General features: G+C 49.4%; 1 protein-coding gene across 5 annotated transcripts in view; it reads right to left on the reverse strand.

Annotated features, from left to right (window-relative positions):
• GRIK4 (glutamate ionotropic receptor kainate type subunit 4) overlaps positions 1 to 26093 on the reverse strand; it is a 176719-nt gene that overhangs the window by 13081 nt on the left and 137545 nt on the right. For all 5 annotated transcript variants that reach the window (XM_085081567.1, XM_085081565.1, XM_085081569.1 and 2 more), the window contains exons 8-13: positions 25814 to 25975; positions 21016 to 21168; positions 20033 to 20137; positions 13625 to 13732; positions 12500 to 12703; positions 4910 to 5023 (exon numbers count right to left, since the gene is read on the reverse strand). In XM_085081567.1, the coding sequence (XP_084937693.1) occupies positions 4910 to 5023; positions 12500 to 12703; positions 13625 to 13732; positions 20033 to 20137; positions 21016 to 21168; positions 25814 to 25975 (846 nt within the window). The remainder of the gene's footprint in view (positions 1 to 4909; positions 5024 to 12499; positions 12704 to 13624; positions 13733 to 20032; positions 20138 to 21015; positions 21169 to 25813; positions 25976 to 26093) is intronic.

A 26093-nucleotide genomic window follows, 5' to 3' on the forward strand; every position in this document is an offset into this window, starting at 1 on the left:
GAACTGGGGAGCTTCCCACGAGTCACAGCTCTGCAAAGGCTTTTTATTTTTTCCTTTCCCAGCCTCAAACCAGCTCTCTAAATTCCATTTCCACCCAACCTCGCTGTTTTACTACCGAATGTTATGCAAAACCTGAATTTCACAAGGTCTCAGCAGTTCTCCCGGAGACTTGAGTTGTCGCTAGAAAAGGCAACAGTTGTTGCACAAAAATCTTCCTCTGCTAAAAATATCTGGGAGACTGTGAAATCCTCGGCTCCAGTCACCATCTGGGAACCTGTAACGTGGCAGAAACCTTCCCCAGCACGAATAAAAACCACCACACCACAACACCCTATCCTGGATCCTCAAAAACAAGATAAGTTTGGGATTTACTCCCTGCCCGTGCTGGGGGTGTTGGAATTAAAGGGTCTTTGAGGTCCCTTCCAACCCAAAACAATCTGGGAACAGCATTTTTGGAAAATCTGGCTTATTAAGGCTCTTAACAAATAGATGAGTTAAGGACCAGTGGTTCAGCATCTATTCTCAGATTAATTTTAACTCCATTCCCAGGCAAATGTCCAGGTTCTCCTGGGTTTAATTCCAGTCTCTCTTTAAGGCAATGTCTCTTTTCTGTTCCAGGTTATATCATATAAACAACTGAGGTACAAACAGCGCCAGACTCTACATTCTTTTTGTCTTTTCCCATTTGTTTGGGGGTCAATTGCTGCTGTGTTCTGGTTTTCCAAGCCAAGAGCTTTCAGAGCCACAGACACTGTAGGAAACTGTAGAAAACTGCAGGGAACTGCAGGAAACTGCAAGAAAATGCAGGAAAATGCAGGAAAATGCAGGAAAATGCACCCCAGCATCCCAAGGGGCTCCCATTTTCAGAATATTCCTGGAAGCTGGAGCTCCTCTCACCAACTCAGAGTCCAGACATCTCACAGCCCTGCAGATCCCACGGTGTGCTCCCTCTGATCCCATCCAGAGGATCACAGAATTCTCCATGCCAAAGCTCTCCCCTTCCTGGCTCTCCTGATGTCCCTCAAGCCCTTCTTCCCCTGGAGCTAAACTGCCTCCATAACTCTTTATTCCTCCAGGGATGAAATGAGGCTGTGGGACCCACAGGGTGTGAAGGGCACAGGCTGCTGAGCACACTGAGCTCCTCCAGCACATCATCCCAGGCAGCTCAGCCCTCCCTGGCATCCCAGGGAACTCAGAGCCCCTGGCAGAGCCTTGCCTGAGCCTCCCCTGCGAGATGCTCCTGTGACAAAGTTCCTCTCTGCAATTAAGGCCTTGATGTCTTCTTTAAATTTCTGGGGCAGTTTGTCAATAAATTACTCTCATTAAGGAAATTGCGTTGGAAGCTTTAAGTCTCCAGCTTGGCAGTGAATCTCTCCTGTGACTTTACAGTTGTAGTAGTTCTGGTTCTTTTCAGCTCCAGTCATTTCCAGGCTGCTGGGACATATTCTTTCCATTCACAGTTGTGGGTAAGAATAAAGATATTCTGTTCCCACGGAGGGCACAAACTCTTCTCTCTCTTATCTGTCTGTTTTGAAGATGGGAATGACAATATCTGGAGTCTGTCAGATATTTTTAGGCAGTCCCAATTGAGCTTTGTTAATTGGAAGAGCTATTTTTCCTGGAATAGATATGTTCAAAATGGCCAATAATTGATGAAGGCCTCCTGCAAATCCTCAGAGGGAAGTGGGAGAGATTAATTCACCCTCCTCCTAAGTTGTTCTTGGAAATCTTCATTTTTCAGACAGGGAGCAGCAGTTTTCTGGGAAGATATTGGTGACTGGAGAGCTTGGATAAGGAGGATATTTGGGAAGGGCAGGAGAGCTCTGGATTTGTCTGTTTGCAGACAAATGTGCTCTGCATGTGCAGATTCTGGAGAGACCCCAGCCAGCCCCATCCATGCCATTCCTCATGAGTGTTTTCCCTAAAAAAAGCAGACAAGAGAGCTCTCCTCTGCCCCTGGAAGACAGAGGGAAAGCAAGAAAACTCAGCCCGGAAAAGCAGAAATGTCACTGTGTGCTCAGCACAACTGCAGAGCACCACAGCAGCACATCCCAGGATAACCACAACTCATCCAGAGGCAGATCCACATCCCTCCTTTTCCTCTGGAGCCAGTGAGAGCCAAGCACAGCCTGCTCTGGATCCTGAGCCCAGTCTGGAGTCACCACAGGGTTCATAACCAGCAAAAGCATTCCATGGCCCTGGGGAGAGCAGTTGCTCCCACCCTACTCCAGTGGGAAGAGATTCCTGCTGGCAGAGCTGTCTGGAGGGAGCTCAGCTCCTCTCTGCTCCTCCCAAGCCTCCTCTGGCTGGAATGAAGGAGCTTTTCAGTCCATCTTCCCATTTCATGTCCTCTGCAGCAATCAAGTGGAAACATTTTGAGCCTCAGCTCACTTGGCCAAAAGCTATTCAGCTTTATCCTCAGCTATTCCTGTGCACTCTCCCAATCTCCATTTCCTCATTCTGAAGGCAAAGACTTCCAGGGCTGAGGAGGCAGAATCATCTCCAGTCCCTCACTCCCTGCCACAGAGGCAGCTATGTAAGCAAAGCATGGTAAAACACAAATAATTCTGATTTCTCTCTGTGCAAAAACAACCCTGGGCACCTGGGCTCTGATTCCAGCCCCCTGCCAAACCCAGAGCTCCTCATCCCTCTCCTGCCATCCCCAAATCCCACTGGCTGGGCAGAATGAGGACCCAACAAACCCAACAGAGCCTTTTTTCCCCGCAGCCTGCGAGTCAGAGAGCCTGTTAGAGCTGCCGTGTCAGAAACCCAGCCTTGATTGTATCACAAGCAGTGAAATTGAGAAAAATGACAGCCCTGTTTAAAGCTGCCATATTTGGTTATGTGTGATAAGAGGCACAGGCTCTGTGGTGGCTGGGTTGGCGGCGTGGGGAGGAGAAAGGGGCGAGAAATCACTTGCCACTGGAGCTACATGGAAATGAAAATAAAATGTCATCGCATCCCGAGGAGACCAGGGCGTGGAGACAACTCCTCGGCGGGGAAGAGGCTCACTTGTGGTTATTTATTAGGCTCCATCTCATCTGAGCCGTGATTAACAGACGTCAGCTGCAATTTTTGACAGTGCAGAGGTGGTTTTCGGGGTGGGGAGGAGAAGAAAACTGAGGGGCTGCTCTGCAAACCACATCCTTAAAGGAAAACCAGAGCAATGCAGCGTCTGGTTGAACAAATATTTGCTTGAGAAGTTCGGAAAGATGTGGATGAAGAAATGCCGAGGGTGGAGAGGGAAGAAGGGGAAGGGCAGGAGCCCTGGCTGTCCCTCCAGCACTCCTCATGTCCCCAGAGCAGCCAGCTGGGGCTCCCTGTGGGGTGACCTAGCCTGGGAGATGTCTTTGCAAGTTCCTGGGTCCCTGGGCAGCTCCTGTGCTCAAATCCAACCCTGATCCCTCGTGGATCTTTGCCAAAGCCTGGTGGAGCTGTAATTACAGATCCTGTTCAGTTTTTGAATGCCTGAAGGGCAGGCTGGAGCAGGGCTGGGCTGTGCTCCTCTGGTGGCAGCAGATGCTCCCTGCCCTGAGCAACTTCCACCCTAAATAGAAGAGTCAGACGATCCTACAGAGCTCCCAAAGCCTCTTGTGTGCAGATCCCGAGCAAAGCCAGGATTCCTGCCTTTCCCTGGGAGGGAGCAATGCTGCTTTAATTGCTGAAGATTATGGTGCAAAGCTGAGGCAGGATATGCACAGAATGGTTTGGGTTGGAAGGGATTTTAAAGATCATCTTGTTCCAACCCTTTTTCATGGGCAGGGATGATTTTCACTGTCCCAGATTGCTCAGAGCTCCATCCAACCTTGGGAACTTCCAGGGATGGAAGAGACATTAGGGCAACCCCCACCACCATCTGAGTAAAGATTTTTTTCCTAATATAACCTAAAATATCCTAATTTTTCCTAAAATAACCTAAAATTTCCTAACACATCCTAAAAATCCAATTTTAATCCCAAGAGACACTGGCTCCACAAGGCAGCTGCTGATATGAAAACCCACCTGAGGTGGGGAAGGGACAATTCCATTCCATTTCCAGGAAGAGTCAACCCCCCTTTTTATTTATTTCTTTGTGATCAGTTAAGCCATCGATCCCAAATTCTGCACGTACCCGAGGAACCAGAATTTTAACTAGATTTTAATTACTTGTTTGCTCTTGGCAGGAGCCACTCAGCACAGAGATAGATGCGCGAATTTGTTTCTGTTCATCCCCAACGCTGCATCCTTAACAACCTCCCGGATGGAGAGGGGGCTGGGACAGCCTGAATGGTTTTTTTCCTTTTGGCTGCTATTGTTGAGCTGACAGAAGCCGAGGCACTGTCACTCACATCACTCCTGACACCGTGCAGAGTGTGTTTCCAAAATGCAGAGTGGGAAGAACGAGGTTGCAAAAGGAGCTGGCTGCTCCTGGGACACTGGGAAAGAGGAACTGGGAGGAACTGGGGGAAATTTGGCCTCTCCTGACCTTCAGGGAGAAGGAAAAACAACAGAGGATGCAAATGAAAGAGGATCTATGGGAATTACATGTTGGCTAAGCAAAGAAACCACACAACACCATGGACATGCTTGAACACACAAATCCCTTGAGAATATTCCCTGGGATATTCCCAGCCACTTCAAGCCACTCTAAAGCCATCCTGTGGCCACCACTATGCCAAAAATCCCATCATGTGCCATAGGAGGATGGGGGAGAGGAGCCAAAGGGCTGAGGGGTTGAACAGGAATGGAATTCACCAATCCTGCCACAGGGCAGAAAGACAGAGAAAAGCAGGAAATAAAGGTCGAGCACGTTTGCGGTTAAATAGGAAATCAAAATATTTTTATGACTCGTTCATTATTCTCCTATAACCGGGCAGGTTTGCATGCAAATAATGGAGGGACATAAATGGCTCTAAAATCAGGTTCTTACCATGTGAACTCGGTAGAGAATGCTGATTCCCAAAGTCATGAAGGGCTTGGAGAAATCAATCACCTTCTCCCGCTCCGCCGTGATCGTCAGCCCCGCCACGGCCAGATCAGCTTTCTAGGGAGGAGGGAGAAGAGAGAAAATCAGCACCTGAGAACAGAGAAAACCAGCACCTGAGCCTGGCAAAGCAGCGACCCTGGGGCCACACAGGATAGCTGTCCCTGGAGGGATGATGTCCCACCTTTCTGGGACATCCCAAACCCAGCGCTGTGGAAAACAGGAGTTCTGCTGGTGGCATCCAAAGGCTCCCACGTCCTTCTGCCTGTGTGGGTTTGTCACACCAGCCCTGCTCAAACACACCCCAAAGTTTAACCCACCCTGTACTCTGGTGGGTTTTCTCCCCATCTTCCCTTCCCTCTCTCCATTTTTCCTTCCCTCTCTCCATTTTTCCTTCCCTCTCCCCATTTTTCCTTCCCTCTCTCCATTTTTCCTTCCCTCTCAAGCTGGAGCAGCACCACCACAGCAGCTCCTTCCTTCCCCTGAGTGCTCACAGCCTGATTGCCATTTCTATTTCTTTAATGTTTTAAACCTTGGAGCCACAAGCCAATAAATATTATATTAACCTATAGAAAATGCAAGCTCCCCCCTTCCCTGCTGAACAGCCAAGCTGGGACAAACAAGCAGCACAGGTAGGTGACAAAGCAGCAGCATCACCCCAAACCCTGAGCTGTAAAGTTCACAAACCTGCCAAGCCCAGAACTGCAGATCAGTCTCCAAAAAAAAAAAAAATTTCAAAAAAAAAAATTCAGAGGACTGGCATTAAAGTTTGCAGATTGACTTGCAAAGCAAATGAGATTATGGGGAGAAAAAATAAAAATAACTTCTTCCCATGTTAATACCCTTGTAATATAGATAAGGGATTTGAATTTTAAATATTATTTTTATTACTTTAGCTCTTTTAATGTCTGTAATTGCTTTCTGTAAAAATGAAACCTCCACTCCCTTATCCATTTGTTTTTCTGCTTTGCAGGAAGATGATTATGCATGTGAAAAAAAGAGAAAATGGCGGGGGGCGGGGGGGGAAACCTATTTGCACTTTTTGTCCCCAAATTTGACAAGGTCTGTGCAGATGCCAAGGCACCATCAGGGCTGATGGAGGTCCTGGGAAAGGCTGGAACTGTAAGAGGGAAGAGCAGCACTGCTGGAGCAAGGAAGAGGGAAAAGGAAGGGAAGGTGACCCAGGAGGCCAGGAGGGGTGACAGAGAAGGTGACACTTCCCAGGCCATGCAGGGCAGCTTGGACATGCTCCGGTTTTGCAATTGTTTCCAAGGTTTTTGCAGTTGTTTCCAGGCAGCTCTTGCAGATTCCTAAGAGGTTCAGGCTGGAATCAATTATGAGCTAAGGAGAATTTCTGCATAGCCACCCATTTACCCACAGGCTTTTCAAAAGACACCAACAATCCCAACGTGGTGTGCGAGCAGCTGAGCCCTGGGTAAACACCAGCAGATTACTAAAATGGGATCAGTTCATCTCTGGAACGTGGCATGGGAAGAATTCCATCTACAAGGAAAGCCTAAAGCTTCCTAAACCTCTCTTGTCTCTATTTAAAAAGGTTTGTAGGTCCCATTGTCCCGGGGAGAGCTCTGCCAGCAAAGCCCTGGTGAGCACACAGCTTAGTCTGACAATGGATTTCTTCTCCCAGCTCTCCAAACTAAACACAATTCCACCAGCATAGTCGCAGACTAAGCCAGACAGTAAAAATGCCATGTCAGAAGTGTTTCATGCCAAAGCTTTCAGGGAATTTTCATTCCTGGATGTTTTCTCTTGATGAAAGGAGCAGCTCTGTCCCCAGGTATACCCAGCTTTGGGGTCCTGACCATTCCCTGGGGACAACAACATTGTGGTTTTTCCCTGAACATCTTGGTGCTGCTGAACGTGGGCAGCAACTTCTTGAAATTCTCTTTCCTACTCAAAATATAATGCAAATCCATCCCCCTGCCTTTGCCCACGGAGCAGAGACAAAGCACAGCCTCTCCTGGGCACTCTGATTTTGTGTCCAGCTCCCTTCTCTCATCTCCACAGGGTTCTGCCATTCCAGCAGAGTTATTTCCTTCTGCTCACTCCCTGCCAACTTTTGTCTTTTCAGGACTTTTGCCACATCAGAGGTGCAGAACTTTCTGCAGCACAGCCCCAGCTCCTCATCACTCCCTCTCCCTCCTCTCTGCAGGCTCAGTCATGCAAGTTAAGAGCTGATCTCTGATAGCAGGAAACTTTGATCTGGGAATGGCATGCAAAGAATTCTCTGCCTGAATTTCATCCATTTCATGCTTTCAACTTTGCTTCCTGACAGAACTTGTGATTCACTGAGCTCGGTGGAGCTACAGAGCTCTGCAAACCTGAGTTCTCTCCAGCCTCCCCCACCTGAGCACAGGTAGGTGTTGGGATTTTGTGGGCTAAGGGATGCCCGGGGGGAGGAAAAATGGATTTTGCCTTGTGCTCCTGCACTCTGTCCACATCTGGGCTCTGGGGAGAGGGAAAAACAGGAGGCAAAGCACGGGTGGGGAGAGGGGTTGGTTTTCATTTAGCTGCAGCTATAAATGTCGGCGTGAAACAGGCTTAGAAAAAGACCCAGAGCTTTTTGGCAGTGGGGACATCCACTCCTCGTGACAAAACACCGCCTCAGCAAGGGCAAACCCTCGCTAGGTGAGAGGAAACCCAGGTGGGCAGGCGTGCGAGACAAAAGCTGCCACTGCCACCACCCTACCTGGCACCGCCGCGGGCTCTGCAGCAGGAGGGGACATTAAACACGGGGGCTGAGCCAGGCTCTCGAGGAGGAACAACAATTAAGGAGCAAATTGCAGGACTGCCAGTCCAGAGGCGGCATCCACCCCCTCGCTGCGGGCGCTGACAGGGCTCAGCTCGGCGCTGATGGTGATGAATGGGCTTTGACGTCAGCCTGGCCCGGAGAGCATCCCAAGGAATCCTCCCACGGCATGGGATAGCAGGAACCAGCCGGGAGAACAGCCCTGCTGCGGCCCCACAGCCATCCCCAGCCCCCTGCCAGGCTGTGGGGACAAAGAGAGGGGAGAAAGGGTGAGGGGAGCCAGGCTTTGGGCTGTGTCTGTGCCAAACACCTGAAAAACAAGCCTGCAGGACAGCTCTGGGAGCACAGGAATCTCTTTCCAGAGCAGGAGTCCCTCGCTTGAGCAGCTCCTCGATGCCACATCCCCTGGCTGCCCATGACAGCACTGGCAGCATCACCAGGGGCAGCAAAACCTTTTTCTACTAAAAAAAAAAAACTCTACTGTGCTCAAAAAGCCTCCTAGAAAGGTGAAAGAGCTGTTCAAGCTTCAGGACCCACCTGGCTGGCAAGTATTACCCCACTGCAGAGCCAGCAGCACCAGCACTGGGTTGTTGTCCCACTGGGAAGCCACCCGGCTGGAGGTGACTCTGCTCTCTGCAGGAAGATCTCCAGAGGTTCTCTGCTGCTCCACGCAGCTCTCTGCCACGCTCAGGTGCACATTCTCACATTTAAAAGGCAGGGGGGAGCTCACTCCAAACAGGTGTTTGGGGTTTTTTTAAGGACAAGAGGGAATTGTGCAGTATCAGAAGTGACAGCCTGGAAACCCTGCAGGGCTGGGGTGAGCAGAACTCGGTGCAGATGTCAGCCTCGAGTCTGCCCTCACCCACCTCCCTCACCTGGGCTCTCTCTGTGGCTGGGAGGACAAAGCCTGTGCCAGGTGTTCACCCTGCCCGTGGCAAAGCCAGCTGAGGTGAAGCACCAGCAATGAGGACCCAGAGCACCTGGGGACAGCAGTGAGACCGAGCCACCCTCCCCATGTGGTGTTTGATTTCTCAGCAGCGCTTTGCAGACCCCTCTGCCCATCCCTCTGCACAGCAACCCACAGCTCCTCGCTGCCAGCCCCTCCTGGAGCCCCCTTGTCACTGCTGCCACCAGCACAGCCTGCACACAGCCTCCCTGCACCCACACACTGCTTTTCTCTCCACACACCAACACCCACTGCTAGCACAGAGCAGGACTGCCACTTCCGGAGAGTCTTCTCCCTCCTTTCCCCTTCCTGCCATTGCCCAGCTTGGGAGCAACTGAAGGGAAAGCAACACCTGGACACCAGCAAGGAAAAAATTACCCCAAAGCTTCAACAGGTTTTCTGTTCTTGGTGTGGCTGCTCCTGAGGGCAGAAAAGATGGACAACTTCATGCCCCTCACTTTAAAAAAAGAGGTTTGATCACCACTGATCCTGGCCAGACTCAAGGCAGGCGTGGTGGGACAAGGACAAGGCTGTCATGCTGCTGTGAAAATACATCCCTTGGTTTGTGTCATGGCAGAGAATTCATTTCAGCTCGAGGATGAGCTGGAGAGAGAGAGGAGGGGAAGAGCAGAAAACCATCAGGGGCTCAGAGCCAGGCACTGCAGGGAAGGAGCAGAGTGTAATTCTTCCAGCCCAAATGCCCTTTAAGTCCCTGATGGCAGAAAGGAGGAGAAGGGAAGATTTGCTGTTCTCCCTGTCTGTTTGTCTCTGCAGAGGCAGGAAGGCTGACAGGGAGAGGCTTTCCTGCCCTGCTCACTCCAGGAACAGGCAGGGTGCTCAATCTCCCTGCCCTGCATGCTCAGAGGGACAAATCAGCCCAGAATTTTCTGGGTTTGGGAATTCTCTCACTACAGAATGGGCCTGAGGGAGCCTTCATCAGGAACTGGAGTGACAGGACAAGAGGGAACAGCTTCACACTGAGAGAGGAGAATGAGATTTTGGGGAGGAATTCCTCAGTGTTCCTGGTGAGGGGCTGGGATGGAATTCCCAGAGAAGCTGTGGCTGCCCCTGAATCCCTGAAAGTGTCCAAGGCCAGGTTGGATGAAGCTTGGAGCAGCCTGGGACAGTGCAAGGTGTAAAAGCAATTTAAACTAAATCACCACTCTGATTTTGAGTCCTTCCAAGTGATTTCTCCCAAGCCAAACCTCCACCAGCTGATCACAAACTCCAGGATTCCTTCCCAAGCCATCCCAGTTCCTCACCTCCCAGTCTGTTCTGTGAGCAGGTCAATAAGATATGTACAGGTGAATTTGGGTCAACAACAAATTTATGTTTGTACAGCATCCTGCTCAGTCATATCAGGGTGCACAATTACCTGTAATGGAATTTCCAGTGCTTAAGAATAAATCAATAGCTGGTTAATTTAGAGGCAATAAAATGAAACATTTTTTCCCAAACAGCCTAGAGTTGCTCTGAGGAGATTCCGTGCCACAGAGGGATTACAGGGAAGGCATAGCATGGAGCTGGATAATTCAGTGACCTTTTGGTCCAGCACATTAAGTCAGTGTGAGTCAAACCTTATTTTCTGATGGCTGATCAGGGTCACGGGGGAATCACTTTCATACAATGACATTGTGCTGGAGAGAGGCAGAGATTTCATTCTGGGAAGGATTTAGGACTTTTGTGAGAGTTCTGTGCCCCAGCTGATCCTCTCCCTGTCCTAAAGGAGCAGAATTCCCAAGGGATAAACCCACTGAAAGAGGGATAGGTGCACCCAGCACAGGATCTGCTCATCCCATGGGATAGGGCTGAAAAAAGAGCTGGAATCAAGGATAAACTCCCCTCAGGCGGTAAAATACCCTCAAAAAACAACATCCCAGGCAGCCCTGAATAAACACAACACCAAGAACACACAGCTCTGCCCTGGCTGACCTGAGCCCAGTCCCTGGGATTGATCAAAAACTTGCTGAAACCATTATAAAAACTCTCAGGGATATAGGGAGAACAACAGAGAAAGCTGTTTCTCTTCTCCAATTTGTGATCCAGCCTCACAGCCTCTGACAGCTCTGCCCTGCAGAAGGAAAGTAAAAACCCTCCTAAATAAGGCTGGAGCTGCAGAAGAAACAAATGGTTTCTGTGTGAAGATGGAGTTAAAAACACTTATCACTGGAGAAAAACAACCCTCCAGAAGGTCCCAGTTAATGAAGAGGCACTGCCAAGGTTAGTAGGCCAAAAGTTTGATAGCTGTTCCCTTCCTTTGATCAGATGCTGCTCTCGGCTCCTTCCCCCCTGCCTCCCCAAAGGAATGTTGCAGGAGTGTAATTTTGTGTGTATACACACACAGAGATGGAGAAAAACGATGCCAATAGCCTGGAGCATTTGCAAACAGCCTCACAGAAGCTCTTTTAAAAGAGCAGATGGAGGTGGGATCTGAGCTGGTGAGGAGAGCACTGCTCAGGGAAGGGTGACCCAGGAGATAGGCAGAGTCTCCAGGCTGTTCCTGCCCTGTCCCTGACCCTCAGAAACCCCAAAATCCCTCCCGTTTTTAGACCTAGAGTTGTCCAGCTGACCTCAAACATTCAGTTGAAACTCCTGAAGTGGGATGAGCATCACCCCTCACCATCTGGGAAGAAGCAGAAGGAGCCAGGGGGCACCTTCTGGAGACCTTGGAATCATTAAAGGCCACAGAATCACAGAAAAGAGCTCAAAAATCCTCACATACAACCTTCAACCAACTTCCACGGCACCAAATAAACCAGATAACAAAGAGATGCTCATTTTCCAGGGAGGAAAGCTGTGGCAGGAGCCTCAGAGGATGGATTTGAACCTCATTCCCCTGCAGAAGGCAAGTGACTCAGGGTCTCCTCACCCACAGTGGGGGGATTATCCCCAATCCACGTCACCCTGGATTTGTCACCAGCCAGGAAAGTGTCCCTGGGCCCTCAGCAGTAATGACAAGGCAGGGTGGAAATCAGTGAGGAAGCATTGGCTTAAATAGCATCAATCCCACTGTTAGCTGTGGCTAAGCCTATTTTCCTGAGAATCTCAGAGCATTTTGTGAGCTGTACTTAAGCTTTAGGAAGCCTGGGGAAGGACCAAAGAGGAAAACAAAGAGCAGGGAGGGGGTACAGGCTGGCTGAGCCCAGGTGTACACAGAATTATTGTCAAACCCAGCAAAATAATGCAGTTTGCAGCTTTGCTGCTGGGCAGCAACAGCACAGAGCAGAGCAGCGAAAAGATCTCTTCAAGCAAACAGAAAATGTTCTTCTCCAAAAGCAATACTCAAGAGTTGAGCAGCTGAACTGAATCTGCCAAAAGTTTTCCAGGCAGAAATGTGATTCTTACTTGCTTCCATCCCAAGCAGTGTGGTTTTCTAAGTTTTTTACAGCTTCTACCAAGCCCTGCATTTTCCTGTTGCAAGTTTTCATTAATATTTTTTGCCAGGGAAAAAATGAATCCATTCTATAACGAGTTTTCACACAGGATCTCAGAGCCCAAACTTCCTTTCCAACACAGTGAGCATCCCTGAGAGCATCCCAGAGCCCTGTTCCTGCTCTGCCTTCTGTTCTGACTGGGGCCAATCAGTTCCACCACCCCAAAAAACACATTTCCCATCTGGACAACACAGGAAGTGTAAATCCTCCACTCCAAACCCCAAAACCCACATTTCCCATCTGGACAACACATGAAGTGTAAATCCTCCACTCCAAACCTCCCAAACAGCCTAAAACCCCCATCCATCCTCACCATCCCCAAAGCACCAGCACTTTGCAGCACCAAATCCCAGCAGAGCAGAGTCCAAAAAAGCATCTAATTCCCTTACCCTGGCAATCAGCTCCCCGACCATCCCTGTCCAGGTGCCATTGGCCTCAGGGACTCCATAAACACCGTCCCCAACCAGGTGGATTTTGTAGTTGAAGCGCAGGATCTCGGCCAGCTCCTTCAGCATGTCCACGCAGAATCCCTCGTAGCGATCGTTGCCCTCCAGCTCCTGGTGGTTCCACTTCAGCATTAAGTAAGGGTTTTCCTGCAGTGAAACTGGGCAGCTGTCATTCCCATCTTAGCCGAGGTGTCCCCACAGCACGGAGCAGGGAGGGCAGTGCCACTGATGCCTTAGCATTTAAATTCTGTATTTTTCATGTATCTGTAAATCTGGACTCCATCTAGGGTGCTAAGCTGCTGTTCTCTCATTTTTAAACTAAACAATTCCTCTCTAAGCTCGAAATTCAAGGACACCTCACTGTCTCAGGGCTCCAAGATATGCAAACAGTAGCGAATTGGGGAGCAAACTTGGAGTAATTGACTTCATTAGCTGAAGGTGTAACTGGAGGATTAAACCTCAACATGCAAATGGACAAAATTTATAAAGTATGAAAAACCTGTGACCTGCTGTCCATTTGGGGTGTAGCCCTGGGTGGCTTTGTCTGCCCTAAATGCACCTTGAAGGCTTTCAATAAATTTATCTGCTTTTTATTCTCTGAACTTTGTCTAGCCTCTGTTTTAGGTAAGCCCATCCAGGTATCACCAGAGGCTCATGGGAATCACAGGATGGTGAGCACAGACAGTGGTGCCTGTGCACGTGAAGTTTTCACAAAAATCACCCCTTCTTGGCCAAGTTTTATAATTTTATGGGTAGAAGAGGCAACTGTCCCTTCCAACTCAGTGGCTGTACACCAAACAAGAACCCCAATCCAACCTGAACACAAAATGCCAGCTTATCCCCACCCCAGCTGCCTCTGATTCCATCAAATATTCCATCAAACACCACTTCCACATGAAACATCAACCCCAGCTGAATTCCACTGCCCTGAATTGTCCCCTGTGCTGTAATTAGAGATTTCCTCGCCTCTCCTTTATGAAATCAGTGCTGGGGGTTAGGATCAGGGAGGAATTTTCCATCCCTGAGGGCTGGGCTGGCCAGGGAACTGCAGGTGCCCCCCTCCCTTACCAGGATGGTGGTGACAATGAGGGTGGTGTTGAACAGGCTGGCCGAGATGTTGGAGGAGAAGATCCTGTCGTCCATGCTGAGCCCTTCTGAGACGTGCCAGTGGCCAATCTGGAGAGAAAAACAGCACAATAAGGGATTTATAGGGCGAGTTACAGCCATGTGGCTGTGGTGAGGGACAGCCCCGGGGCTGGCCTGCTTAGGGATGCTCCATTACCTTTACAGCACATCCCAGGAAGGGTCAGCAGTGACATTAACCCCCTGTGCACACCCCCAGCTGCTCTGCAGTGCCACAAAGCCTGCCCATGTGTCCTCCCTGCAAAGCCATGCACGGGGACAAAGTCCTGGGAGCCACACAGCCTCGTGGGCTGTCCCCAAGTGCCACCAGATGGGTTCACCTTAACCAGAAATCCCCAATCTGCAGGCTTGGCTCTCCCAGCGTGGTGCTGGGAGCTCCTGCCATCCACCCCGGTGGCAGCTGATGGGACAAAGCCACGACTCATCTCCTCCTGCAGCTCCTAACTACCACAATTAAGCACTCCCAAATCCTTGGATTCGGGCTCATCACACCCAACAGCTCTGCTGACAGCCCAATTTACCCATCCAAGCTTCAGCAAACCCAATTCCCAGGCGGATGGCAGGGACAAGTCCCCCCAGCACACAGGAGGACATCGTGATTCAGCTGTGACAGAACTGCCACCAGCCAGGGGGGAGGAACATTCGACAAAACCTAATTTTAACTTCAAGAGCCTCATCTCCCTCCCTCAGAGCTCTGGGCAGGGAGATCAGCACCTCCAGCAGCTCGTTCAGAGCATGCAAATTAAACTCTTGCTCTCTTATTGTCCTTAAAAGAGCTTTTCCTGCTCTGCTTTTCCTCATGGACACAGGGGAGGCTGAGGGAGGCCAGATCCCTCTGAAATCCCTTCTCCAAGTCCTCTCCTGGGTGTTGGTGCAAATCCAACCAAATCCCAGCAGAAATCTGTGAGGAGACCCAAATCCAACCTCCTCAAGGCACAAGGAGCAAGGAAGGGAAAGCAGGACAGCTTTGCACTCAGAATCATCAAACCCCAGCTCCTGGCTCAGCACAGACACCCCAACAATCCCACCCTGTGCCTGGAAAAGTTGTCCAAGCACTCCTGGAGCTCTGGCAGCCTCAGGGCTGTGACCTCTCCCAGCGCAGGACTCACCTCTGGGAACAACAGCCCCAAACTGGGAGATCTCCCACCTATTCCATGGAAAAATTCAATTCTTAGAGCCTAAATTCACTGGCCTGCACGGGGCCAATCCCTCCTGAATCCCCTTGTCTGCAGAGGTCACTCCTATTGTGATTGCCAAACCACAACCCCTCTGCAGCAATCGCCTCTCTCGGAGCAGCAAACCATCACTCACAAACATTGCCTAATTTTTCTTCCCTCCCGGATTTCTCAGCCAGAGATTAGTGACAGATTAACTTTAATTCTAACAGCCCTCGCTGTTCTCCAATTTGTCCCTCCCCTGCCGGCATGTGCTGAGACTAATTGCCTCTTCTGCTGACAGTGCCGTGGGTTTGACCTTGCTTTTGAAACCACCAAGGCCACAAAATTCCACGTGCTGATATGCTCTTCCCCATCCAGCTCACCACTGTCACCCTTCCAGGCTGTTTCTGAAGTGTCACAGGCTGTCTGGGCTCCTCTCCTGCTAGATGGATGTCAAGGTGATTTTAATCATCTCCTATCTACATACAAAGAGCCTCTGGAAAGCAGCAAACAGATCCATCTGCAAAGTGGTGTAGAAAACAATCAAATGCTCCACGCAGACATGGATGAGACCATCCTGGTTTTAAGGAGCTGGACAAGGACTTTGGGGTTTTTAAGCTGGGGATATGATTGGTCTGTAAAAATACAGCAGGTGGAGGAGGTCTGCAGCAAAGAGGTTCAACAGCTTTTGAAATTCAAACATTGGCACAGAAATAAACACATACAAACCAGCCAGGCTGACAAAGCAGGGGAGAGGTTCCTAATGATCAGAGGAGCTGGAGTGATACCTGTCGAGGGCAGCACAAGCCACTGGGTACAAGCAGCTCAGTCCCTTTGTGACAGAGTTGATGTGGCCTGGGGACAGGTGACAGCCCAGGGCCTGGATGGAGAAAGTTCCTTCCATGTTCTCAGGGATGTGTGACCCTCAGGGCATCATCTCTGCATCTCCCTGAGTCTTAAGTAGATCCAGCCCTGCCTGAAGCACCTGCAGGCATCTCGAGGCAGCTCTGCCTTTTTGTTCCTCCTCATTAAGGGAGCAAACACAGCTTCAGAGTGAACCCTTCAGAGTGAACCAGCCCAAAAAGCCTCCAACCAGCAGGGAATTGTCATCCCTCCTGCCACTGCTCCATCCCCACAGGCAGGTGAGGTGCATCAGTTTAGCTGCTCTGAAAAAGGGGTTATTTGGGTTGGTGGCACACAAAGATTTGTCATCTCCCCAGAAAATCCCCACGTGGGGCATCCCTGTCTTGCTCCTTCCACCCTCTGTGCAGAGGCTTTGAGGCTCCTCGTGGTGTGAGGTGATGAAATACAGCTCAAATTAATGATTTTTAATGAAATCTTCTGCTCAGTGTTCTGCAGGCACACAGATGACAGGGCAAGGCTTCTCCACAAGCTTCAGAAGCACCACAGGTATTTACCATCCCCATTCCCAGCTTAAAATTAAGGTCAAGCCAGCCCTGAATGCAGGGCTTGCAACAGGCAGACAACAACAGGCACTGTCTGGGCTCTGATTAGCAAGTGCTGTCCTGCAGTTTGCATCCATCATCTCCTCTTTTCTGTGTCCCCAGGAAAAGCAAGGAGTGCACAGTGCAATCAAGGTGCCCCAAGGAGAGGGAATCTGTGAGTGGCTGGGGAGGGAAAAAGGGAATCAAACAAACAAAGGAAATCCCTCTGAGGACACAGCCCAAGCCCAAAGTGGGGTTGGATTCCTGAGTGCCACCACAGCGAGGAGGCAAAGCTTCCTCCAGTGAAATTAGCACTGAAAGCATCAACTGTGGAACCAAAGAAGCACAGGGCACACACACCTCACCCCTGAGGCCACAGAGCACCTCCCAAAATCCCCTTCCTCCCCAAATATCCCCTCTGGACCACAGGACAGGGACTGTGGTGACACACACTGAGTTTGTCAGGTCTTGGGGGTCAAACACATGGAGCTCTTGGCAGAACTGTCCCTGAGCAGTTCAGGGGCTACCAGCTGGAGAGGAACCATTCCCAGCGAGGCTGATTAGCTGCTGCTAAATTAAAGAGGTTTGATGTGGCAGGGATTGCACAGGGTCTCTGAGCTATCGGCGGGGAACTCTGGATCTCATCAACATCCCAATTAACAGCCCCAGCACTTGCACTGCTCTCAGGACACCAGCAGGGCCTGTGGTTCAGGGGAGATTATCTGCCTCACTTAGGATGGGGAGAACTGGGGTCAGGGGCTGCAGCTTCCCCCTTTTCTTCCCTAAATCCTCCTCACTCCCTTCCCCTGTGAAGTTCCCAAACCTGAGCTCATGATTTACAGCAAACCACTCTGCTGAAACTCTGCAGTGTATCCTAGAGGGGCAAAGAAAAGGGAAAATAAAAAAAATAAAAAGATGACATTTACCAAGCCCAGCCCTTGTCAGATCTATAGATCACCAACACATTAATGAGCCTGTGCTTTATCGAGCATCCTGTGAGCAGAGAGAGCAGCTCTCATATGGCTGTGGAAAAAAATTCCTCTGGTTAAGCTAAATCAGGAAAAGACGCGTTTGGTGCGTTACATAAACATATTAAAAATTGGATGTCAAAAAGCCCTGCCTCTCCTTGCCCAAAAGCAGCAGCAACTTAGAGAATCTAAGTGCCTCTAATTTGCTTGCTGGCTGGATCAGCCTCAGAATTCGGTGAACTCTCCATCAAAGCTGATGAGCTGGAAGTCCCTGTGGCTTCAAGTAGATGGAAGGAGAGAGAGGAGGAGAGGGAAAGAGGGAAAGAAAGGAAGAGAGGAATGGGCAGAGTTAAAATGAGCTTGGTTAGAACCAAGCAGGGAATAGAAGTGTTTCAAACAAATCAGTTAATACAACCCTTGGGATGTCTCCAGGATGTGAATGTCTGTTCTTTACCCTGCTCCTTTAATTAAAATATTTCTAATGATTTATTTAGTCCTTTTCATCAAAGGAAGCCAGGCTGGCAACAAGAAAATAACAACTTATGGCACAGCAGAGCAGCCTTTGGCTTCTCTTCACAGTGACCTGGAGGGGAGGCAGGTTGGGCAGGAGCCTGCCAGGTTCCACAGCTCTCTGGGGATGTCCTTCCCAATTAAACACACCTCAACAAACTCCTGTAGGCTGGGAGGGCTCTGAAACCTCTCTGGGCACTGCTGTGGGTCAGGAAAGATCCCTGAGGAAGGAGAGAAGAAGGCAGAAAAGCTACCACAGGAGCAGATTGATGAAAACCAACTCCTTCCCGCTGGCTTTGTGACAGGACAGAGCTTGAGCCACCCCCAGGGACTGCCCTGTCCTTCCAACACCTTTTTACCACGCCTGGAAGAATTTGGGAAGCTCAAACCCAGCGCATCTCAGCAACACAAAGCTCCTTATTTACCAAACCGTTACAGCAGGTCAGGAAAGGTTTTCTCCTGTCAGAGCAGCTTTGTGGCAAAGAGATGAGACTTTTAGTCTCAGGGCAGATCAGGCTGCAGTCACAGATCCCCGTGGAGCTCTGGGACAAGCTGTGCTCCACCAGGACCTGTGTGTTCAACGTGAAGCCCCTGCCACATTCAGACACATCAAGAACAAAGCTGTCACAGGCAGGTTTGCAGCATTTGCCTCCTGGATCCAGCTGAATGCGTGCTCCTGTTAATGCAGATGGGCTTGGATCTGTCACTTCTGCTCACAGAGTGAAGGCTTTGGGAAGGGATGAAAGGGCATTGATGCTGGGAGAGATCTCAGAGTGGGGAAAATGCCATCCTGACCCCCCCTGCTCACTCGGGGAAAGGCAGCATCAAAGCCAAGCTGTCACTTGACAGGTAAGAGCTGGCAGGTAGCATCCTTGCCAAGGCTGAAATTCACTGCTGCCAGAGCAGGAGAAGGTCCTGGTGCCAAAATTCTCTGTTGGTGAGGGTGGGATACAATAGCTTTTGTTCTCTGCCAGCATCTAGAAGTGGCAATCTCTGAGAAAAGGGCAGCAGTGGAGCTGTCAGCAGGGAAACAAGACAGATGAAACTGTTTTTTTCTGGGACTTCTATTTTTTTTTTTTTTCTCCTGAATGAGGTTTGGATTTACCAGCAAATTCCTTGGATTTGTGTCATGTCATCTCACCAGCCTGATACCTGTGGCTCCACACATTTATCCTCAATTTTAGCTCCAACCAGAAAATATCGCTTGGGCAGAAAGTGTGAGATGAGGAAATACCACTCAAATTAATGATTTTAATGAAATCTGCTCACTGTTCTGTGGGCAGAGGAAAGCTGTGAGGAACCTACGAGCACTGAGACAAAAACTAAATGACAGTGTGAGCTGAGCAAACCTGTTAGAGAGGAACCACAAACCGAGAGTGAAACGAACATGAATTTCCCAAAAAACACCATGTAGGGGAGAGAAGATGGGGTGCTCCTCACATGGGGTTGCCCCCATTTCCCTTCCCTCCCATAAGCAGCTTGGAAAGGTTCATAGCACTCTCTTTTTTCCTATTTCAAGGCAAATTCTCCCTATTTTTCCCCCTAACCAAATAATTTTAAGCAAATGCAGCTATGAGCTTAAGAAAAAGAGGGTTTTGACTGTGAGCTTACAGACTCCCTGCCCCAAATTATCCCCTGTGGCAGGCCAGAGGTTGGCTCTGCCATCTTCTCTCCAGGGCCTGAGGGATTGAGACAAATCTAAATTATCCTGAGGTGTGTTCCTGATGAAGAATCTAAATTATCCTGAGGTGTGTTCCTGATGCAGTCAAACACACTGTTGATGCCTGATGATTTCTGCCTTCTCTTTTTTATATACCCTTTTATATATTTTACATACCCTTTTATATATTTTCTGTAGCCTGTAGACATTCTTTGCACCCTTAGCCTACATGCTTGTAATTTCTGCAGTCTGATATTCTAGCTGGAGTTCTGCGAGGCAGAAAGACCAAACATTCACAGTAAGAAGCCAAAAACCTGAGGTTTCCAACCTTGGTTGAAACCCTCTCTCTAAAACATATTTTACAAACCAGACTCTAGCCTCATTTGGGAAGAAGTTCCCTTAAAATGAAAAGCCATTACCTCATTTATTAAGTTTCTTACTGAGAGGTTCTAGACAAACACGCTAATTTACAAAGTCCATAAAAATCTCATACGCGTTTTACAATGCCCACATCTCAGTGTGCTCCACCTTTAAAATCTGTGCACCTAAAATCCTATTAAAACAGCAAATTAAAACCCTCCCAGCTCTCTCACCTGCCGGAAGCCGCCGCGGGTGTGCTGCAGGATTTTCAGGGCGTAGTTGGAGCGTTGGCCTTTGCTGTTGAATTCGATGTGGCCGGTGAGACCTTCCAATTCTACCTGTCCAAGAGAGACTGAGTTACAGCGAGGCTGCCAACCCCAGGGTCACTCCAGAGCCACCCCAGGGCCACCAGGAGTGACCACTGACCCCCACACGCTCCCAGCAGGAATAGCCATGCAACCCTCAAATCTCAGTCCTAATTGCTTTTGGAGTCTGGATAAAGAAGAAAACACAAGGAGAGGAGCAGGATTCCCCAGATTTCCTTGCTTTGCTTTCCTTTTCTTTTTCCAGCTCCACATCCTCTCCCTGCCTTGCTCCATCCCATAGCTAATAAGACCGCTTGTGCTCCAAGCAGCAGAGCTGTGGGGAGCTGGAGGATTTTTGTTGTCTCTGACTAAAGCTGAGATTTAAAAAAAGGTTCACACAAAGTGGTAAAAGGCTCAGGTGCAGCTGAGCTTTCCTTTGGGTGAAAAAATCATAAATTTTCCTTGTCTCAGTTGTACCCCAAACAGACTCATAAACCTGCTCCTGCTGCATGGCCACCTCAGCTCTGTGGAGCCACAGCGACAAACTTAAACACTTCCACCAGGATGGAATTTCAGAGTGTTCTCATGCCAGATTTAGGCTTGCTTGGTTCCAATAACCCCATTTTTGGGTTCAAAGCAGCCCAAACCCACAGGGGAACTTGCATCTTGCCCCTGAGCTCTGAGCAATTGTACTGCATGATCTCCTATCAACTCAAGTCAGAGCTCAAATCGCTCAGAAACATTTTTTTAAAAAACCCATTGAATCCCAACTTTTCTGCAGCAAAGCCTGAAAAGGGAAGAGTTCCACGTCATTCCAAGGCCGGTGACAACCCAAACCCTCAGATCTCTCTTCTCAGAGATCTCAGAGATGCCTTTGAAGAGCGGGGAGAGCAGCCCTCAGCCCCTCTCACCATTCTCAGGTAGTTCATGAGGCTGGTGCCGTGCTGCCAGATCTGTGCTGAGCCGCAGGACAGCGGTTTGACGCCAATCTCCTGGCTGCGGTTCAGCTCCTGCACCGCCGTCACCACGGCGTACACCGCGTCAAACAGCAGCGCCGAGGACAGCTGGCGGGAAGAAAGGCAGGGAAAGGTCAGCTGGAGGGATGAAAATCCACCTTCCTGCTGTGCTTTGGGGCAGGAGAATGGGCTGGCCACAAGCTGGGGTACCCTTTATGTGTGTGTTTCATCCATCACTGTCATCTTTCTGTATCTGTTTGTCCTCCTTCCTTCCCGTTCATTTCTCTTTCAGATTCTGCAGTTTTCCTTTCCTAATCAAGGGAGGTTCTTTAGCATTTCGGTGGCCCTGATCAATCTGCTGGGCAGAGGGAATGCTCCTGAGAGAACCAGGAATTGCCAGGAGGAATGCTCCTGAGGAAACTAGGAATTGCCAGAAGGAATGCTCCTGAGAGAACCAGGAATTGCCAGGAAGAATTGCTCCTGAGAGAACCTGGAATTGCCAGGGGAATTCTCCTGAGAGAATCAGGAATTTCCAGGAAGAATTGCTCTGGAGAAAACCAGGAATTGCCAGGAAGAATTGCTCCTGAGAGAACCAGGAATTGCCCGGGGGAATGCTCCTGAGAGAACCAGGAATTGCCAGGGGAATTCTCCTGAGAGAACCAGGAATTGCCAGGAGAAATGCTCCTGAGAGAACCAGGAATTGCCAGGGGGAATTTCTCCTGAGAGAACCAGGAATTGCCAGGGGGAATTGCTCCTGAGATCCTGTGCCTGCTGCCAAAGAAGGAAAGGCAACTGTGCTGCTTCAACCATCATGCGTGGCCTTCCCTGACTACTTCTTTGATGAGCAGAGCCACAAGAAATGAGTTTTTGCCAGATCTGCTTCTCCAGCAGCCAAATCCTGCCTTTCAGACCCACAGAGATCATCCATCCCTTGCCACAATCTCCACTTTCCTGCTGGAATGGCACCACTGAGGGAATGCCTGGAGTGACAGAGCTCATCCCCTCTCCCTCCCACCTTGGCTTTGGCTGCCTTTCCCAGGTTTCTCTGTCCATCAAACCTCCCCAACCCCATTTCTCGTCCATTCCCAACAGTTTCCACGGCTTTGGGCTCGTTAACAATCAGCCATTTTCTCCCCCATGCTCACTGATTTCACTTTTAATTACCGTCACCTCCCAACTCTGCTGGAATTAAACCGTTGCAGCTCATTACTATCAAGGCTGCATTTTCCTCATGGATACATCCAAGAGCATCCTCTTCCCATCCCAGCTCCTGGCAGAGGGTTCACTCTCCAGCCTCAGGCTGCTTTCCCCACCTTGCCCTGGCTGTGACTCTCAGCCCTGCAGTGCCTTCTGCATCCTCTCCTCCTCCCAGAGCCTCAGGAGGTTCATTCACTTCCCTGCACGGACAATCCTGCTCAGTTCAATGATCCCAACAAACCTTTGGCTTCCACTCTGTCGCTAATTTGAGCAGAGCCAGCCAGACTTAGCCCTGCTTGATTTTGCTCAGACCAGCGGTGAGACCTCGCTGACCACACTGGCGTGAGATTAGACACTTAAAAAGCAGCACAAAACCCTCAAAACCTACAAGCCATCCTAAAAGAACAGGCAGGATTCCAGCTCGGTGCCATCAAAACCCCAAACAGCAGCTCTGACAGCAGCAGTGACCTCTCCAGCCCTGGCACAAACTCCCATTTACTCTGTCACATTCCCCCTGCACATCCCAGTTTAATCTGTTTTACACACAGAGTGGTCAGGGACTCTCCAGGGAGCAGCTTGACTGGCACCTGTCACTCCTGCCTGTCTCAGGAGGTCAGATGTGACTGCAGAGGAGCTGAGCAGCTTGAGGACACAGCAGGAATGGGGACAGAAATGGGGTATCCTTGTCCTTACCCTGGCTCAGCCTCCCTCCTGCACTCCTTGTGTTTGGGGAAAAATCTGCCAAGGTTGATCTAAACATGGAAATTTCCATTTCCTCCTGGAAAGTCTTTCCCAGAGGTTCTTAAATGAGCTGATAAATCCTTCTCCCCACCTTTTTTTCATCCCTTCTATGCAAATTCTTTCCCTAACAGGGCATCTCCAGCCTGCCCTGCCCTCAACCCCTCTTCCACGCAGCTCCTTGCATACACTTAATTTTAATGATGAGCTGAATCCCACTCAGGTTACAGGATGTCACAGCCAATTAGCAGCTCCTTTCCTGACCCAGGAATCACATGAATATCAGATGGACAAATGAAACTCTGATGAGACCAAACACAACCCAGGCGACCCCAAAGTTTCAGCCACTTCCCACCAAATCAGAATATTGGCCCAGCATTTTTAATTGTCTCCTGCTGGGTTTCCATTTCCATTTTCCCTGAGCAGTTAATCCCTTATTAGCTGGTGAGCAGGAGACTTGTAGATCTTAGTGAAGCATGTGACATTATTGATTGGAATATTTTACTCCTGAACTCTGAAAAATTCATTAGGATTTCTGCCAGCACCCTTTATAATTGCAGGCAATGTAAGTCCTGGGGAGGGTGTGGAGATACACAGGATCTCCACATGGAATAGGAATCCCTTCTCTAGCCTGACTTTGGGTGGAACAGATGTGAACAACACAGTTTTGAGGATACAACCTTCAGCAGAGGAGTGAAAAGAGACTTTTGGAATATCCTCCAGGCAGAAGGATCTGTCACTGCCCTCCTGTACATCCCTCAACTTTCTCTGTGTCACCTATAAAAATCTCTCACTGCTGTTACATTCTCATTTTGAACCACAGCTCTGTCCCTCTGTCACAAAAAAAAGCCAATTTGTCTGCTAACAAATTGATTCTCTCCCTCGCCTGCACCATCTGATTTGTGCAGAGCCCTGTTGGTTTTGTGTCCCTCTGCAATATCAGAGCTCCATGGAAAATCCATGAGGTTTGGGGGACTTCCCTCAACACCTAAAGCCAAATTCTTGACAATTCTTGACACTGAAAAATGAACAGGTTTGGCTACTCTGGGTTTTTCCATGTGGGTTTTTTTTTCCTCTCCCTAAAACATTATCAGCTGTATCTTTGCCCCCAAACCTAACACGGGGAATTAAACCCATTAAAACCCTGTGAAATAGACTTTGCAATCTGGATTTTATTCAATGACATAAACACTTAATTACAAACATCTGTTTTAGCCTAAATTCTAATTACCAAATCTAGCCATCTGCAATTTGAATGATTTTCTCTGATTTCCTTTCTTTGCAATGTGATTAATGAGAATGGCATTAGAGCAGGCAGCTCCCTCCTCCTTTGTCAGATGCTTTCTCAGCCCCAGCAAGAAAGCCCTGGGATTTCTGCAGCTCACAGGAAACCTCCCTCCTGTCACTTCCAGCTGTTGAGCCTCCTTTTCTCTCTTTAGGATGAGTTATCCTATAAAATAACTCCTTCCCAGGGCTGCAGGGGGAAGTTCTAACGCACAGATCCTCCCTAGGAGGCGAAACCTGACAGATTTCCAACACCACAGGCAGAAAGGCCTTGGATTCACCTCACAAAGGACAGGAAATTTCCTGGGAATATTTCACCTCTGCTCTCTGACTTCCCCACCCTCAAAGCCCTTCTCCCATCACCTGGGATGTGGCATTTTGAGGAATTCCCATCCCTCCAGGCATCATCTTGCATCCTCCCACCTCCAGATTTTGCTGGATGCTCAAGACAAGTCGGGCTAAGAACCTACAGTGAGAATTTTCATTTCCCCATCGCACCTGCTGCCTGTTCCTGCTGCCTCCTGTTTGCACTGCGAGGAGGAAATTTGTTTTTAATGCCTCTTGACAGTCCCTGAAATCCAAAAAGGAAACTTGCTGGTGGAAATCCCATGGAGACTGAGCAGGGCAAGCTGATTGCATGGAGAGCAGGATGGTCCCAGGAACACGAGTTTCATGCCAAGCCAAAGCATGTTGACACAAAGGGCAAAAATCTCCTTATTTTGCTTCTTAAGGATCCCTCTGTGGTGGCAGTAAAGAGACTTCCAGCAGCTCAGCTCATCCAGGGGGCTCTGAGTTCACTAAAATCCATGCAAAGGGCTTGGCTGATGATATTTCCTCTCTCTCCCCTCCCCTAGCTGCAGCTCCCTGCACCTCTGATGTGGCAAATCTGCTCTGCAAACTCTCCCAGTCGGGGAGAATCCCTGGGGAACACTTCAGCACTGATCTGGAGCAGAAACACAGCCCAGCCCTGCCTGTGCCATCTGCAGCCACAATCCCTCTCCCCGAGCCATTTTCCTGCAGGTGAAGCACACAGGGACAAAATTCACGAGGTCAAATGCTGAAAAGCCTTCAAATAGCCTTCAAATTGCCTTCAAATTCAGATCAGGTTTGAATTTAAAGCTGTGCCCCCAGTCCAGCACAAAGTTCTGCACCCCAAGATCTCTCTGGGCTCAGAATTTCAGGATCACTTTGCCATTTTCCACATTAGGATATCACAGACACCCCAAGTTCTCTCCTACCTACTTAAAAATGCTCATCTTTCCCATTCCTGGACCAGCATTTCCCCACAAAATCCAGTCCAAGGCACAAACAGAGCAACAGCAGCCTGGGGATGTCCCTGAGCTCTTTAGCACAAGATTAAATAGGATTAAAAACCTAAATTATTTAATAATTTAAATAATTTTAAAAACTCCATTTGAGACCAGAGTTTCTACCTCTGTGCTGCTCTGGACCATCCTGAAGCTCTTCCCACAAGGTTTTCCTGATGGTTCTCAGCTCAGGGAGGTTCTGGGTGATGAAAATGGACTTTACTTACTGCTGGCCCAGTAAAAGGAGCATGGTCACAGTTCTCCTGCCAGGACTGGTTGAGGCTCTGGACAAACTCTTGGAAGAAGGCGTGAGACTGGTTGAAAATGGAGAATCCCAGGATGTTGACTCGGTCGTCCAGCAGGCTGTCCAGGCGCTGGAGGGAAAACTCCTAAAGCAGCCCGAAAAATAAAATGGGATTAGAGGAGAAAACAGGCACTGAAAGCTCCAAACCCACTCAGGGCCAAGGAAGGGAAGATGGGACCATGGAGCTGTGAGACCCTGGAAGT

The sequence above is a fragment of the Lichenostomus cassidix genome, chromosome 24, assembly GCF_008360975.1.
Source record: "Lichenostomus cassidix isolate B80296 chromosome 24, HeHo_3.0, whole genome shotgun sequence".
Classification (NCBI taxonomy): Eukaryota; Metazoa; Chordata; class Aves; order Passeriformes; family Meliphagidae; genus Lichenostomus; species Lichenostomus cassidix.